Source organism: Hirundo rustica, chromosome 11, assembly GCF_015227805.2.
Source record: "Hirundo rustica isolate bHirRus1 chromosome 11, bHirRus1.pri.v3, whole genome shotgun sequence".
Classification (NCBI taxonomy): Eukaryota; Metazoa; Chordata; class Aves; order Passeriformes; family Hirundinidae; genus Hirundo; species Hirundo rustica.
The window spans coordinates 20,824,164-20,842,043 of NC_053460.1; the positions used below are offsets into that span (position 1 = coordinate 20,824,164).

Here is a 17,880-nt window from a genome sequence, read left to right on the forward strand (position 1 = left end):
AAACTAAGGAACAAACTAAACCTGAGCTATCAATGTATATATACGCTAAAGAAATCTAAACACAGCTTAGACAACACACAACTAGTTATTGCCATCTTCTTTTGACAGCAGTTTAACAACTATAATAACTAACAAGCATCTTATTTCTACTGGGAAAGATATTTCAAATATATCAATAAAGATGTTTGATTAATTTGAATTTCAGACTGTTTAGTAGATCTTTATTTAAATTTCCCCCTGGTTTGAGATATCAAAATTGTTTCAGTTTTCTTCAGGAATATGATGACTAAAAAAAGAATCAGTAGCATTTTACCTTTAATTTTTTTTTAATAGAAAATCATGTTTAATTACAGTCAAGAATTTACAGCTAAATTCTTTAGTTGTTAAGGCACAAATTGGCAGCTTTTGTAAAATATTAATATTACTCACATCCAGAAAAGTTACTACAGATTTCTAAATACCAAAGCAATTTCAATCCAATTCCTGGATACCCTGGACAAAAAGGGAGCTATCAGGAATCAAGTCTTAGTCACAATTCATGAGCAGAAATAGCTTAGTACATGCTCCATGCCAGACACTTCAGCACAGAAAGACAGAAACAATTCTACACCCAAATTCCCCCAGAGCAGAGGAAGATGAGCTGGCAGGCAGATCCACCATCCCAGCAGTGTATTTGCTGAGCAGACAAACCAGCAGTCCAGGGAAGCTCTGCAGCACAAACCAGACTGTGCTGGGCACTGTGGCTATGCTGGGCACCATGGCTGTGCTGGGCACCTTGGCTGTGCTGGGCTGTGCTGAGCACCATGGCTGTGCTGGGCACCATGGCTGTGCTGGGCACCATGGCTGTGCTGGGCTGTGCTGGGCACCATGGCTGTGCTGGGCTGTGCTGGGCACCATGGCTGTGCTGAGCACCATGGCTGTGCTGGGCACCATGGCTGTTCTGGGCTGTACTGAGCACCATGGCTGTGCTGGGCACCATGGCTGTGCTGGGCACCATGGCTGTGCTGGGCACCAAGGCTGTGCTGGGCTGTGCTGGGCACCACGGCTGTGCTGGGCTGTGCTGAGCACCATGGCTGTGCTGGGCACCATGGCTGTTCTGGGCTGTGCTGAGCACCATGGCTGTGCTGGGCACCATGGCTGTGCTGGGCACCATGGCTGTGCTGGGCTGTGCTGGGCACCATGGCTGTGCTGGGCACCATGGCTGTGCTGGGCTGTGCTGGGCACCATGGCTGTGCTGGGCACCAAGGCTGTGCTGGGCTGTGCTGAGCACCATGGCTGTGCTGGGCTGTGCTGAGCACCATGGCTGTGCTGGGCTTTGCTGGGCGCCATGGCTGTGCTGGGCACCATGGCTGTGCTGGGCACCATGGCTGTGCTGAGCTTTGCTGGGCGCCATGGCTGTGCTGGGCTGGGCACCATGGCTGTGCTGTGCTGAGCACCATGGCTGTGCTGGGCTGTGCTGAGCACCATGGCTGTGCTGGGCTTTGCTGGGCGCCATGGCTGTGCTGGGCACCATGGCTGTGCTGGGCACCATGGCTGTGCTGGGCTGTGCTGGGCACCATGGCTGTGCTGAGCACCATGGCTGTGCTGGGCTGGGCACCATGGCTGTGCTGGGCACCATGGCTGTGCTGAGCACCATGGCTGTGCTGGGCTGTGCTGCGCACCATGGCTGTGCTGGGCTGGGCACCATGGCTGTGCTGGGCTGTGCTGAGCACCATGGCTGTGCTGGGCTGTCCCGGGCACCATGGCTGTGCTGGGCACCATGGCTGTGCTGGGCTGGGCACCATGGCTGTGCTGGGCACCATGGCTGTGCTGAGCACCATGGCTGTGCTGGGCTGTGCTGCGCACCATGGCTGTGCTGGGCACCATGGCTGTGCTGGGCACCATGGCTGTGCTGGACTGTGCTGAGCACCATGGCTGTGCTGGACTGTGCTGAGCACCATGGCTGTGCTGAGCACCACGGCTGTGCTGGACTGTGCTGAGCACCACGGCTGTGCTGGGCTGTGCTAGGCACCATGGCTGTGCTGGGCTGTGCTGGGCACCACGGCTGTGCTGGGCTGTGCTGGGCACCACGGCTGTGCTGGGCTGTGCTGGGCACCACGGCTGTGCTGGGCTGGGCACCATGGCTGGGCTGAGCACCATGGCTGGGCTGAGCACCATGGCTGGGCTGGGCACCATGGCTGTACTGGGCTGTGCTGGGCACCATGGCTGTGCTGAGCACCATGGCTGGGCTGGGCACCATGGCTGGGCTGGACTGTGCTGTGCCCCGTGCCCACGCCGGGCAGCGCCAGCCCCACGGCACACAGGAACTCAAACCCGTTCTGGGCACACTTACTTTGTACGACTCCATCCGGTGCTGGGTTATCACCGTCACTTTCTCTATCACCGTTCTTAATCTGTTCTGTGTTGCATGGGAAATAAAAGTAACGACCTCAGCTGGCACATCAGTAATTCCTAGTTTTTTAGCTAAAGCAAAAAAAAAAACACAAAACAAAACAGAATTAGCTTACCCTCCATAGAAAAAAACCCCAAAACACAAACAAAGCTCTAAAGGACTTTACATCACAACTTCATTTTCCGGAATAGAAAAATCCATGACAGTGTATTTATGTGGCTTTGATGACACATTCATGAAACCCTGAAAAGGGTGCAACTCTACAAGTTTAAAAGATAAATCAGAGAATTTCTTTAACACTTGAAAGCATTTCAGAACTTCGCTGAAGTTTAGCCTAGGACGTTAAACTGAGGCAATCTGAGCTCTCAGTTGTTCCCCACAAGAAAAAAACAATTCCTTAATTTTCAGAAGCATTAGTGTTGATGAATTTCAGTGTCGAGTGGGTGAGGGTGCAGCCCAAAGCTTTCTGTTGTATCCTTTAGCCTACACCACTGGCACAGTATTGATAACAGAAATTCTTTAGGGGAAAAAAACCCAACCTATTAACTGAAGGCAAAGAAATAAAGTCATATTAAAGAATTGTTTACAAACACCAGCTGCCCCCCAACACATATTCATGGCTACTTGGATATTTGATACTTCGTGCCGAGTTTGTTAGAAAAGCAAACAGTCTACAGTCTAATGCATTGAGATATTTAAAAACCATCCAAGTTACAGAAGAAAAGATAATGAGTAACACTTAAGGACTCCTAAATTCATCAAAATAATTATTAAGTATTGGATATAAATTTGTAGGTATCTGAATATATGTACTTACATAAACTACAGGCCTATAAAGGCATATGTTGTCCCTGCAGAGCAGTTTTCTGGATAGAAAACTGGGTGTGCAGAGCTGTTACTATGTTTTACACAAGAAAAAAACAGGAAGTTGTATTCTGTATGGACCATTGGTATTGACCCACCACAAAAGAAGAAATATGGACACAAGACTCTCAAAAGCGGTTTGGCTGGGACACACGATTGGTTTTGCGAAACGCTACAGGAAATTTGTGACTTTTGGGAAGTGCTTCCTACAGCCAATTACAAGAAGAATGCTCATCTGGGGAGGGTTCCCTGAGCAAACGCCGACCTCGGCTGCACGAGAGAGAGTGTTTGCTTTGCGTTCCTACCTTTTCTGGCTAAACTCGAGAGCAACAAACCATCCCATGTCTAAAAAGATAATGCGGGAGAGAAGTGAGTGCTGGTGGCACCAGGAGTGGAGCGGGGCCGGAGCCAGGAGAAGCTGGCACCTGCCCTATCCCACCCCTTCTTCTCTTCCCTTGGCTCCAGATCCATTGGGACCTGCCACTTCTTCTCTTCCCTTGGCTCACATCCATAGGGATCTGCCCCTTCTTCCCCTCCCTTGGCTCGGATCCATCGGGATCTGCCCCTTCTTCCCTTCCCTTGGCTCGGATCCATCGGGATCTGCCCCTTCTTCCCTTCCCTTGGCTCCTGATCCATCAGGATCTTCCCCTTCCCTTCACTCAGATCCATTGGGATGTGCCTCTTCTCTTCCCTTCACTCAGACCCGTCAGGATCTTCCCCTTGCTCAGATCCATCAGATCTTCCCCTGCCCTTGGCTCGGATCCATCAGGATCTTCCCCTTCCCGCGGCTCAGATCCATCAGGATCTTCCCCTTCCCCTGGCTCGGATCAATCAGGATCTTCCCCTTCCCCTGGCTCGGATCCATCGGGATCTGCCCCTTCCCTTGGCTCAGATCCATTGGGATCGGCCCCTTCCCTTCCCTTGGCTCCAGATCCATCGGGATCTGCCCCATCTTCCCTTCCCTTGGCTCCAGATCCATCGGGATCTGCCCCTTCTTCCCTTCCCTTGGCTCGGATCCATCAGGATCTGCCCCTTCTTCCCTTCCCTTGGCTCCAGATCCATCGGGATCTGCCCCTTCTTCCCTTCCCTTGGCTCGGATCCATCGGGATCTTCCCCTTCCCTTCCCTTAGATCCATCGGGATCCGCCTCTTCCCTTCCCTTTGCTCAGACCCGTCATGATCTTCCCCTTCCCTTGCCTCGGATCCATCAGGCTCTTTCCCTTCCCTTGGCTCGGATCCATCAGGATCTTCCCCTTCCCTTGGCTCAGATCCATCGGGATCTTTCCCTTCCCTTGGCTCGGATCCATCGGGATCTGCCCCTTCTTCCCTTCCCTTGGCTCGGATCCATCAGGATCTTCCCCTTCCCTTGGCTCGGATCCATAGGGATCTTCCCCTTCCCTTCACTCAGATCTATCGGGATCTGCCTCTTCCCATCCCTTCATTCAGAGCCATCGCGATCTGCCTCTTCCCTTCCTTTGGCTCCCAATCCATCAGGATCGGCTCCTTCTTCCCTTGGCTCCCAATCCATCGGGAGCTTCCCTTTCTTCCCTTTCCCTTGCCTTGGCTCCATCGGGAATACCCCTTCCCTTCCCCCCGCTCCATCGGGCCCTGCCCTCCCCGCACACCCCATCCCGGGGATGGCTGCACCACAGCCCCACTGCGCTCCCGGCCGCGCCTCCCCAGCACAGTTCTCTACTCCGGCTACTGCTGGTGCTCATTTTAGGGATTCTTTGAAGTTGTTACCTCTTAAACTAACTTAATCACTGACTCCCTATCTTACATGTTACCTTAAGGACTTCAGCAAGATGCATATATGACTTTTAACTAATTTTTGCTTTATCATGGGGAAAAAAATAAATTAAACCTTTCTTGGTGCCCAATTTGTCCTGTGTAATAGAGCTGGAGCTGCGCTCAGGTTGCTGAAAGCTGAATGTGTAAATGAATGTGTAATGGGAAGCAGACACACACATTAAATCCCAATGCTGCAACTGCCACCCAGGCAAATGAAGTCCTTGAAGTTGGGAGGACGATTCCTATGGATAGAGCAATTCCTTCAAGTCAGACTGGCAACAGTGAGGCCTATTTGAGCATGCACCATTTTACTATGCAAACACGTGTAAGCAAAGCCATCAATCAGAAAACCCTAGTCTGAAAGATAAAATGCAAGTAAGAAGGGGCATTTAATTAACTAGGTTCCAGAAAAGAGGCTTGGAGATGGAAAATTCTGCCCTATTCTAAGTATGGGTGAGAATGTGTAATTGTTACAGTTCTTTGAATTTCAGTATAACTATAGCTACTCAACTTCCCTGAAAACACACACACTCCTTTTATAACAAGAACTCTTGCCAACGTGGTTTTTAACACAATAAATGTCTTTCTAATCTTAAAGAATTTTACTCTAAGTAAAGTCAACCATAATAGGACTTTTCTTGTCCCTTTAACTCTTCAGAAATTCATCCATAATTAATGGACCATTCTCTGAGATACTTGATGCCTTAAGATTCTTGTCCTTCATCAATATCCCAGCCCTGCAATATTCCAGTAACTTTCTTCTCCTAAAATCCCTCCATATGATATTCCCGAGTCCAGAAAACTACCCAGAGGCCATAGAGTCCCTCAGGAATCTGCCGTGGGACTTACCCTTTTTAACGGGTGTCTCAGGACCTCGGGGGTGAGACACAAAAGCCCCTCGCCAAGTCTGCAGATGGCACCACCATGAGCAGTGCAGGGAAAGGATCTGGGAAGTGAAACAAGAGGAACTTCATGGAACTCTTGAAGGACAAGTGCAAAGCCCTGTGCCTGGGCAGGATTCACTGGAATGCCATGGGCTGGGGTCAGCAGCACCGCTGGGAATCACGGAGAGCCTGGAGGACAGTAGGTTACCCAGGTTCCAGCACTGCACCCTGGCACCCACAGGCTGTATCTACAGCAAAACAGTAAATCAATGGTAACCAACCCACCAAGGGGAGCAACTACTCCTCTTAACTCAGCCCACATCTACAATCCTGCAAGTTTGGGTCACGCAGTACAAGAAAAGCTTGAAAAAACGTGAATCCATGAAAAAGTCAACAAGACGGTCGTTGGAATTGCAGCACACAACGTACATGAGAACATGAGGGTTCTTTTTTCTTGGAGTAAGAAGACTTAAGGGAGAGTTTATTGAGAAGATGGAGCCAGGCCCTTTATTAAGGTTGCCCGGAAGAAGAATGAGAAGTAAATTCGTAAGCTGAATTCTGACTGGATATAGGGAAGAATTCCTTCATGAAGACAAATAATGGAACACCTTGCACAAACAACTTGTTTGTTGCACAAACAAGTTTTAGACTGTCCCATCACTCAAGTTTTTAAGACTTGGCCAATTGATGCCCTAAACAGTCTAAATTCAGTGCTGATCCAGCTTTGAGTGAGAGAGCAGAGTGATTCAATTATCCCTGTCCTCCTGCATATGTGCTTCCATATTCCTTATTAGTGCACAATACTGCGACATCTCTCCTACATCTCAGATCATCCCCTGGCACATCTCCCAGTCCCTGTTTGTCCAGCATGCCAGCTGAGCACAGTCAGGGACCCTGAGCCTGGCCAGCCAGTGCCAGAGAGCTCACTGGCAGCCCACCAGGCAGAAGAGCAAAGAAAAGGAAAAAATGGGTTCATTTCCCCGTCAACTCTGACACACAGAGGGGGCTCTAGCTCCTGATTTATCAGTTGACTCAAAAGTGACCTGAAGGGAAAGAAGAAAGGCAAACGGAATATTCAATCACTTAAGGCTAAAATTCTTTGGAAAACAGGATAAGGGGAAAAGAATACAATTTCCCTGCAAATGAATGAGCATCAAGGAACCAGACTACAAAAAGATTTTTAAAAAGTCATCTTGTCATTCACACGATTCATCATGTGTGGAAGCACCATCAAGTCTCCCCTGCTCTAAATTACATTAGTTAAACCCTGTTAGCTTGGGATGTCAGAGGAAGGGTGCATTCCAAAGCTGCATACTACATGAAGATTTGGCACACTCCTTAAATACTTGGATTGTACTTGGGGCAAGGGTGGGAAAATTACCAACTTCACCTACGCTTGGAAACGCTGGGCTGGTTTTACTTTCATACACCGTTGCTCACACCACTGTGCTGAATCCACTGACCTACGAAATGTGATACCACTGCTTAGAGCCTGGTCCCTTTTTCCTTTTTTTGCTTTCTACTACTCAGAAAAAATGCCAAATAGAAACGGAATCTATGCACAGGGCTGGCAACTGTTAATTTCCATGTGCTTCTATACTGAAGTCTTAGTTTTGTCTTTTTTCTTGACTGCCACTTCTCCTCCTGAGATCTGCTCTCATTTATAAACTTCATAAAATGCTATATATATAATGTCATCCACTCTCTTATAAAAAGCATATTGGAATCCTGTCTGCCATCAAAGGAAAAAACCACTTATCTCTAAACAGGAAATTCCTGACATATTCTTCCGGTCAGCTTAATTACTTTTCCCAGTGATAGTAGGAAAAGGCTTCTCTTCCTTTTTCAAGACTCCCTAGAGTGTTAATCATGTGAGAACAGAAATATGATTTATACTTCTAAGAAATGTATATATACACATATATATTCTAAAATACTAAACGTAGTTAATTGTATCACAAAACACAAATATCCTTGTTATTACTCATCCTTCTAACCAAGTTATTGGACAGTGGGCTTCATCTACTTATATTTATATTTAGGTCCTAGCATTCAGAATTCTGGCCTTAATTGTACCATCTGATCTTTACAATATATACACTTAAATATGCACAGAAATCAAGGAGAAAATTAAGATTAAAAAAACCAAAACAACTTACTTCTATCAACAGAGTGCTTTCCCTTGCCTTCTGTTTTTAAAAAGTTTAACTTCTTCCTGATTTTTAGATGATCATCTCAATGTACTTTAAGCTGGATGATGTGGCAATCTTAACTTGCAGTCTTGTGATCAAAAGTATCATATGTGGAATTTGAAAAGAGTTGCTTGCTTTTAAATAACACATTTGTTAAATTTAGACATTTTTGATAACAAGTATACGCCTCAAGTCTTTAAAATTACTTTAGCAATGTAATTTTGAACTTTTCCTAGAGCTATGATAAAAACATCATCAAGGTTAACAACAAAAAAGGAGCTGGAGCAAAGCAATGCTCCAAGCTATAATTTTAACCCATCTCTCCAGCTGAATTCAAGTTTTGATATTTTTAAAGACACAACTAAGGTCATATTCTTTATTCAAGTGCTCTTGCTAGAACTGTACAAGACCATCAAGAATTGATGACTGATTGAAAGAAAACTTCAATTCTTTGTGGCAAAACTCAGTTACAGCACACCCTCAGAGGCATCAGATGCTACTAAAGTGTCACACTATCCTACATGAGAAATACGAGGGACAAATTTGCACTCAAAGTGCAAATTTTGAATCTGCCAGGCATTACAGAACAACATGATAAAGTCTGCCCACATGTCAATTCTTAATCACATGTCTGGAAACTTTAATAGCAAACCCTAGTTCAAACAGAATTTAATAAAGATCTATAGTATATGAGCATGCAAAGTGCGTTAGGATGCTTTGTTACAAATAAACTATTCTACATTTAAAGTTTTTTTATATAGCAACAGAGTTACTATAAAGTCAGAACTTAGATACAAGTTCCAAAAACCTTGAGGGAAAAAACGTTCAGCAATATTATTCTGATATTGGCATACGTGTCAGTAGCACAAGATTGTTTTTTTACAAATATAAAAGCACCTAAACCTTGTAACTGAAAACTTTTTAGGTCTCAAGAAGTGAAAATTCTGCTATCATCTGCTTAGATATCTGAAAGTCATTGACTTTGCTGCACTTTAGAAGTTTAATTATATTTTATTGATCAAAAAACGAAACAAATCATAAGGAGGGTACTGCCCTGTTTGGGAAGCAGAAGAAAAATACTGTCTTTGCAGATAGGCTTTCAAAGAATCAAAAAGTTACTTCAATAATTTATACTATAAGAGGACTGACAGGATTGAGATCAAAGATAAAAAAAATTATTTGTAAAACATCAGGTCTGACTCTGATTATTGATGTGATAAATTATTGAGTGCCTGTATAAAATCTCTTTACGTTTACACTCAAAACAAAAAAACCTTGAAGAACTGGCATTAAGCAGTTAAACAGCTTATATTTAGAGCTTGGGTTGTCCTTCAAGAGCAACACTGTGAGGGTGCATAATTAGTGTCTGTTTGCCCTAACCACAGGCCAAAAATGCAGAAGGCACTCACTCCTATCACCCAAACACCAGGAGCAACTTCTTGAACTTTAAAGTCTGCGCGTGAAATATTGGTCCAAGATCCAACTGGAACCAGTTTTGTTAGGTCCAGACCCCTTCTGCCATTACAGCTGGCTTGTAAACCACAAAATAGAAAGTGAAGTCCATCCCCCTCCAATCCGAGACATTATTTAAGTTTCCTAGATCATCAGATCTAGGAAAATGCAGCAAAGAAGCCTCTGGTCAGATCTACTCACCTCCCTCCTGCCCACACCACAGAAAGGGGCTGTGTCTCGGACTGCATCCACAACTGAGGCTCAAGCCCCCTCCCTATGTCATGCCAAAGAAGCACCACAGCTTTGTGCCTCACTCCCCTGCAAGCTTCCCCATCAGGAGAGGCAATGTATTGGAAACACTACCACTTCAATTCCTGCAACCTTCCAAACTATTCAATTCTCTGCTAAAGAATTCTATTCCTTCACTTCATCAGCATAAGGGAAACTGACAACTTTATAGTGCTGCCATAGATGCAGTGTGAAGCATTTAAAACACCTTAATCTCTGTACAATTACATGTAATTAAATACATGATTGGTTAAGTAGACACTGCTCAAGAGTTACAATATACGGGAACTTCTGGAAATTACAAGCTGAAAAAACTGGGGTGAGGGCGAGAGCAGTTCACCTTCTGAAACTAGATAAGCAATATTTGTGTAAGACTCAGCTTGTGTGGTCTCTACAGAAAGCAGGCCATGAAATCAAGAGAAAGCAAGCGGAGCTTTGTCTGATACTGTGTATTAATAATTCTAAACTGAGCAGTCCCATTCAACTGTCAGGCTGACTAAACACGAAGGGGAGACAACTCTACTGTACTAAGGGGCCTTGACATCCTGAGAAGCACAAATGGCAATAACTAAACTCACTTCTCCCAACCTCGGCAGGCGGAACTTCAGCATAGGCTACATCTCCCATCGAGCAGTGTCCTCAGCCCACAAAGTCATCCATCAGCGCTGCACTTCTGGCGCTGTCAAGGGGAAAACCCAACCCTAAAGATTAAGCTAGAGAATGAGGGATGGAACAAAGGAAAGGAAAAAATTAGGGAGGTTGTTTAGGTTCAGAATACCCTGGGGTTATGTTGGGGGAGCTACCAGTGCCCCAGACAGACTTTCAGTACTAAAAACTGAAGGCAGAGCTTGTTAAACGGTAGTAGGGCAAACAGCAAGTCCTAGTTCTGATGATTAAAATTCGAGATTCCTAGGGGTACAAGATAACCCAGCGATCCCAGGCAAAGGAAACACTAAGATAATTTTAGCTGTAATCTTCTGGTTTCAGTCTTTTCAATAAAAGCTTGAATTTAAGTCTTACTAAATAAATGCAAAAATAATTTAATCAGTGCTGACTTGCTGGTCTGCTGCTAAAAGACAGGATGAGGAGAAACGACAAGACTTTAGTTGCTGCCTTCACAAAAACAGCCAACTCAAACAAAGCGGTTGGAGCAGGCAGCTCTGAGGAACCTGTAACCTGGAGCGTGTTCAGGAGAGCCCCGGGCTAGGGAGTGCTTCCTGCCAAACAAGAGAATCCCTGCCAAGTGCTGGGAGATGTGGTGCATGGTTCCCTGGAGCAGGTACAAACCAGCACCCCTCCGTGAGGGGCAGATGGCCAAGATGGAAGCCACAGCTCCAAACCAGCCTCAGCTGACACGGGAAGGGTTGTGCAAAGCACTCTGCTACTGTTCAACACGACCAGTGCACCTCCATGGGAACAACCCTTGCTTAGAGAGGTTGACTTTTTATCGCAGCGTAATTGTTATTTACAAGACAATGGAAAGCCCTGCACTCCTTACTGCAGGAAGCTTGTTTGTAAAAGAACATTCCTCTTCTCCGAGCTTAAGAACTAACTCACAAGTCGACTTCTGGACAAACTGGACAACCTCCTTGAGAACTGGCGATCTGCTGGCAGTAGTGTTTGTCCTACACTTCTTCAGGACTACCCACCTTGGGATGATTGCTAGGAAGCCCATTGAGAAACTAAGAAACTGCTCTACCATCAGTTATTTTTTTAAAATAAATTCCAAACTTGCAGATTAAAATCCTCAAAATACATTCCATGTTCAGAGCAAGACACAGTAGGGAAAAACATAACCAGTCATGTAATGTTATGTAAAAGAATAAAAACGCTGTATAAAATGCTACACAATTTTTAATATTGTCTTCTCCTGCCCTCTCCAAAGTAAATGCCAACCAAACTATTTTAGCAAAGTATGATCCAACTGAGACTTTTAAGCTCTGCAGTGTGAATGCACAAGCACAAAACCATTCAGAGTATGTTTCAGGCACTGTAGTGGATTCAACTTTTTCAGTATAAACTATATTATAATAAATACTTATGTATTTATATAACTGTATAAATTAAGTAAACCTACATTGGGTAACAGAGTTCATAATCCTTCCTCTAACTAGTATTAGGAGATGATGCTAGAGGATTATTAAAACAGAAAGTGTGTAGTGCTCACTGTGGACCAAAATTATGCCTTAGCCTGTCCTAAGTTAGAGCATCTTATCTGTCTATTAGGTCAGGATGGAATGCATTTTCCATTAATTTTTCAAACAATTTTTTTAATCTGCAACACTGTAAAACAAACCGTTCCACAACCGAACTATGCACCAGGCAAAAACAACCTTTTTGTTTATTTTTAACTTTTACTTTCCAATTTTACACTATATTCTTGTCAAAGGAAAACAAAATAGCTCCGCTCTAGAGGGTCATATTGGTGTAATTATTTTAACACAACAGAGCCAGAGAAATAGCTGCATCCATGCAAAATCTAAGTGTAACCCTGTCCTCATCCTATTTTCTGTGTTGATTCAAAGCTTTTATGTGCAAGTCCATAGGATTTAGGGTAGGACAAAAAAAAAATCATCACACAGAGAAAGAACTTCTCAAGAATCTAACTTAACCCTACCTATATAACTCACAGTTTTTGAGGGAAGTCATATAAGATTAACCAGCAAAAAGCCTCCACTACTCCAAAAAGTCTCAACCAGTGGGTAAGTCTGGGAACTTACACATAATTCATGCTTTTTGGCAAAAAGAAAAACTACTTTGAGAAGAGGTCTGTGCTAAGGTATATATAACCAGACAATCCAGTTTCCAAAATCCTTTCTCTAAGCTAGATAATTAAACAGCTGAAAGGCAGCTATTAATCATCCATAGAGAGTCTTTTTTATTACCCTTAGTGGTTTGTCTCTAACAGAACCCAGCTAGTCACCAAACAACATTCTGCAGAGGTTTGTGGAGGCTTGGAAACTGGAAGGAGTTGCCACAAAGCATGGAAGCATATACACATAAACAGTGCATCCAGGAGCAGAGAACACTTGGCATTCCAACAGCAAGGAAGGCTTGCAGCTTCATCAGAGAAGACAGAAAGAACGTCAGCTCTGAAGGAACATAAGGCACTACAATTAATTGTTTCCCTGCTCTCTTCTGTAACTAAACCGTGTATCACCTCATTGCTTTTAGAGGAAATCAAAATTTGAACATGTTAAGCAAAGACAATATCCTCAAGTTTGATGTTTAATTCCTCCTCTTTAAATAATACAACTTCAAGATGATTTTGTGCTATTTGTTATGTGTATTCTAAAAGAAGGGCAGGTGCTGAAGTTATTAAAAGGAGGCACTGAAGGACGAAGTCTTTGAGAACTACAGCTCCACATCCTGCCCTATAATCCCAGTAATCTCTGCTGCAGCAATTGAACAGTGTGAGGAAAACACTAAAGACAGAGGATGAGAACTGAAAGAGGGGCAGGTCTCAACAAGTCAAATAAGAACACACAGATTACAGTTATATGATCTTTTCTTCTTCATCTTGGCTTTCCCAAAACAAAAAATACAGCAAAATAAGCATGTCCAAAGACATTCAGGAATATTCAAGAATACACATGGAGTGACTGTAGAGGACTAGAAAATATGTTCGTTATTTTTATGAACAATAGTAAATGCCTCAATGCACTTTGGTACTGGGTTACTCACTAGAGAGTCAAATCAAAAGAGATTTTTACAGGGACCAGACCAGAAAGAACAAATATGGCAATGACACCAACAGGAGTCCCTAAGAAAACAACAGACAAGTTGTTAGTTGGGGATTTATCTGTTTTCATGCAGAGTAGACAAACACGTTTCTTGAGTTAAACTCAAAATAGTAACCAAGACAGGACCTCAGGCACAAACACCAAAAATACATGATTATGAGAATACACCAGGTAAGACAGATGGAGCAGAACTACTGTAAGGATGTCAGATGACAAACAGATGCCAGCATCCAATAGCATAGTCCTCACAAGGAACAGAACACACTCTCCATCACATCCACAGGGCTCAAAGGAATACCACATAGAAGAACTTGCCTATGTGGTTCTGGTTTTTTCAAACGAATTGTGTGAACAATACAGGCATTTTGACAATCTTTTTCCCCTGAAAAACCATCCCTCTGGCACCACAATCGGAGCAGGTATCACAGTTGGCACCACAAGCCTGATGCCAGGCAGACTCGTTACATGTGAGGCAGGATGGGCATGCCAGACAGAGAGGAGATGCACAAAACCCAGGAAACCCAAAAGATACTGAAGGGTAGACCAAAGACCGTAACGTGAATTTCAAAATGTCAGCACCTTCATTGTGTATGCCCAGGATTAGAATTAAAACTGCCAAGATCAGTCATTAATACCAAATAGAGCATCACCAGATCCACCGCTGCAAAATTTACCCAGGTCAGATACGGTCACTTAATTTTGTCAAAATAGCTTTTGTTTATGATAGTTTATATTAAAGTTGCACTTCTACACTACTGTGCAAGAACAGATGGTGGTACCTCATCTGGCAGCACTACTTCCTTGAAAACAAATACCCTTTGGTTAGCAGCAGAAAGTCTTCATACCAGTTCAATATTTGGCTCTGACTTTTTTAACACAAGAGACTGCAAAACTGGTTAAACCACAGATTAACCCTCTCTGCGTTACAACCACTGAAAAAAGTGACAAACTCAGCAACGTGAAGGAGGCTGACAAATGCAATTCAAATTCATGGGAGAAGGAAAGACTAAAGGAAGTTTACAAAGTTTCTCAGTAATTTTAAGAAATGAAAACACTACAACCTTAGTATGAGCAGCAGGATTGCCAAATAAACATAATGAACAATCATTCCAACATATTTTAAAAAATATTACCTTTTACTTTTTCCCCCTTAAACGGTCCTTGAAGATGCTGCTCACTGATCAATGACTTCCTCCTCCACAAAGATGTTCCAACATGTGTTGAGCGCTGGGGACATTAGCACCACCTCTAGAGCATGGAGTTCGCCTACAGGGATAACGTAAGTCAGCTTTATTGCAATATTGAATGGTTCTCTAAGGTTTTCTTTTTATTGTTCTTATTTTACATCCATGGACTTAACAAATGAATCTGGTAGAGAATGCATCTCCACAGAATGATGATCTTAATTTTACTCCCTTTTGCAGAGACCTGGAAATTTAAGCCATTCAACTCCCAGATGCAAACTTATTCTGAGGCTGGGTAACATATTTTGGTGGGCCCTGAAGGCCAGAACTGCCTTCCAGAAATAGCAAGACCTTTTAAAGATGGCGCATTCGCTACATTCACAAAACAGAATGAAAAATGGGTGAAAACAGAATTATTATGGTGAAAACAAAACTTGAATTCTCTAAATATCTCTGAGACCAAGTAGTATGGTCATGCTCACAGTTCAGCTGGATTAAAACCTTTAAAAATGATGCTTGAAGAAACAGCATCATTTTCTTCATAAATAATCATAGTTTAAACATAGCTACGTTAATCATATTTATTTTGAGAAATTACTGCTTGATGAAGGTGGTACTGCTAACAGCATAACTCAGATTCTGTAGTGTTGCAGAGCCAATAAGATGAATAAAAAGAAAACCTTGGAAATACACAAAAAATATTGAACAGAAGCTGCCCTACCTTTCACAGAAAGGCAGACTCCAAGCTCTCAGGTGGTACTGAAGTTACCATTCCAACACATGTTGGGACATCTTGTAAAACAGGAAGTCTAATCATGGACCTATTAAAGAAAGAACAACAACAGGGTTTAACATTCTGCTGAAGTACTTAATGGTTATGTTTATTTGGCAACACTGCTGCTGATACTAAGATGGGAATGTATTCCCACCTTTTTTGAAAAGGAAATAATTGATGTAAATGAAATATAATTGTCTTATAATATTGTAACATTAGCAATTGATTCAGTTGGAATATAAACCCAAATTCTCTACTGAACATGGACAATAAACTCAAATCTCAACCTAAGAAACAACTATCACAACAATGGACATTGGTTAGAAAACTGGGAGCAGCGCACGTCTTCTCATCTAAATACAATTCCTAGCAAATTGCTTGTTTTATACTAATGAAAAAAGCCCAAGTTACAGAACTATTCCAGACGTCAGAATGTGGATACATCTCTACACCTGCCACATCTCTGCAGTGCCATACTGAAGTTTACAGAAACTAAAGGAAGTCCATGCTTTTGGCAGGCACAATAACCTGCAATTTGAATTATACAATACCTAACGTGACTTTTGTTTGTTCCCTGAGAAAGCAAATAGAATCCAGAGAACTCCACTGTAGGTACAGTTCCAGCAGACTAAGCATGTCCTTAGGACAGTGCATGACTTTAACCTGCCACACCTATGAAGAGGTAGGTGTCAGAGCAAACCCCAAACACAGTCAAGAGTTATGTGCACAGGATGGAAAAAATTATATTCAAATGAATGCTTCAGTTTGAAGACAAATCAACTTATGGACAAAAAGTTAAATGTCAGCAGTGAAAACAACTAAGTCACATCAACAAAAAGTGCAGTGAAAACAAAAAATTATCTTTACAGGCGATCGGAGAGCTCACAATTTCAGGACACACAACCACTGTAACTAAAGCAGCTATAAAAGCCCTCTAAAGTAAAGCAGCCAGAGAAATAACTATACTTTTATGTTAGAGCTGCTCTGTACATGAAGAGCAGTCATCAATAGGACAGTTTCATCTCATTCAAACATGAATACAAATGTTGACAAACAAGCCTAGAAAAGGAAGATGACAGAAAGACTTACTGAACCAATAACAAATGCCTTAAATAGAGGCTGAAATCACCTGCCCTGGTTCCAGGAAGGATACCCCTATGGGTTTTAACATGGTTTAGCAACATAAAATGCCCTCTAGAGCACACAAACTATTTAGAATATATACATATGCACACAACTGCTGCCACTGTGATGCCACACAGTAGATTCAACACACTCCAGAATATAGAAAACATAGATAAGCTATTTCTGTATGTTTTAACATGCAGTTTTATAGCAGACATGCAATTCAAGCGTGGCTGAACAAGGAAAGAATCAAGGCAGAGCAATAATCAATATTTCATCAGACAGAATTAAAAACATATTTTACATGTAAAATAACAAAAAGGTGAATCTATAAATTATGTTGAGCCTAACCATACAACCGTTATATTGACAGAAACAGTGGCTCAATTCTAACCAACCAAGCTTCTCTGAAGCGGCTTTAAAGAAGACTGCAGGCCTTATAACTACTGAACTAGGAGAAACTCAATTCATCAGCACATTTGCAAGCTTTTTAATGACTGGCAAGCACCACTACATGTGTTCTAGACTAAAAATTTATTTATATGAAGCAAGAGAATCCAGAACTGCGTTTGAGGCGGGAAATAGTGCAGATGTATGCTATGTCAGTAGAACAGACTTTTTCCAAAGGACAGATTATGATGGTAGGTAACAAACAAATACAACATTTTGCCAAACCAGGCTATAGACAATCTGATTTATTAATACAGATGTAAGAAACTGAATGAATGTGAAATAATATCATGGCTGATTCTCCAATAAATTTCTATCATATGTATTTAAGTTAAAATAATTTGAAAGATACAAGATGAACAGTACTCAAAATGTATTCAATATGGCCAAACCAGTCCCATATTTCTTAGAATGCCACATCTGCTCTATTCAGGCACTGCTCTGTAACAATAAAACTGAAATAGAAAAACGGGGTGAAGAACACAAAGTGAAGAAAGAAAGGAACATCTAAGTCAAAGAATACAATATGCTAAACTCTTGCTTAAATATTATTGCATTATGACAGTTAATTTACGGTTAGGGTTCACCACAAGTTGTGTCATTTTAGGGAGAATTAATAAAAGCAAAATGGCATCACCTGCTTGCAGAAGAAATCAGTTAGAACTAAAAGTTGTGGGAATTAATAAGCTGCTAGAGATTCTAAGCCTGTGAAGGTATCATGCTCTGTTGTTCACAAAATAT

General features: G+C 42.7%; 1 protein-coding gene across 1 annotated transcript in view; it reads right to left on the reverse strand.

Annotated features, from left to right (window-relative positions):
- LOC120757649 (transcription initiation factor TFIID subunit 4-like) overlaps positions 1-17,880 on the reverse strand; it is a 150,061-nt gene that overhangs the window by 83,672 nt on the left and 48,509 nt on the right. The window contains exon 11 of the mRNA XM_040075154.1: positions 2,333-2,463. Within this exon, the coding sequence (XP_039931088.1) occupies positions 2,333-2,463 (131 nt within the window). The remainder of the gene's footprint in view (positions 1-2,332; positions 2,464-17,880) is intronic.